At 70.1% G+C, this 602-nt stretch overlaps 1 protein-coding gene across 1 annotated transcript in view; it reads left to right on the forward strand.

Moving 5' to 3' along the window:
- LRRC47 (leucine rich repeat containing 47) overlaps window positions 1-602 on the forward strand; it is an 8,028-nt gene that overhangs the window by 2,592 nt on the left and 4,834 nt on the right. The window contains exon 2 of the mRNA XM_012734519.1: window positions 23-590. Within this exon, the coding sequence (XP_012589973.1) occupies window positions 23-590 (568 nt within the window). The remainder of the gene's footprint in view (window positions 1-22; window positions 591-602) is intronic.

The following is a 602-nucleotide window of genomic DNA, read 5'->3' on the forward strand; positions in this document are numbered from 1 at the left end:
GTTGCCACGTCTGTCACCCTAGCTATGCACGAGGAGCCCAGGAGAGAGACGCCCCGGGGGGGGTGCCGGGGCCTGTGCCCCAGGGGAGTGGCGGTGGCCGGCAGCAGGAGCCCCGGGATTGGCAGGTGGCCTCCACAGTCCCGAGACGTGTCTGCTCTCCCCAGGTGCTGGATCTCGCCAACAACCAGCTGAGCGAGATCCCCGCGGAGCTGGCCGACTGCCCCAAGCTCAAGGAGGTCAATTTCCGGGGCAACCGGCTGCGTGACAAGCGCCTGGAGAAGATGGTGGGCGGCTGCCAGACCAAGTCCGTCCTGGAGTACCTGCGGGCCGGGGGCCGCGGGGGCCGGGCCCGCGAGGACAGCCGCAAGAAGAGGGAGCGGAAGAAGCGCGAGACCGGCGAGGGGGAGGAGGAGGTGGAGGCAGCCGCCAGCCTGCTCCTGCGCGTCCTGCACGTGGCCGAGAACCCCGCCCCACTGACCGTCAGGGTGAGCCCCGAGGTCAGGGACGTCCGGCCGTTCTTCGTGGGGGCCGTCGTGAGAGGCATGGAGCTGCAGGCCGGGAACGCACTCAAGCGCTTCCTCACCTCTCAGGTACCGCTCAGC

The sequence above is a fragment of the Condylura cristata genome, unplaced genomic scaffold, assembly GCF_000260355.1.
Source record: "Condylura cristata isolate star-nosed mole 26May11 unplaced genomic scaffold, ConCri1.0 scaffold00058, whole genome shotgun sequence".
NCBI classification, from domain to species: Eukaryota; Metazoa; Chordata; class Mammalia; order Eulipotyphla; family Talpidae; genus Condylura; species Condylura cristata.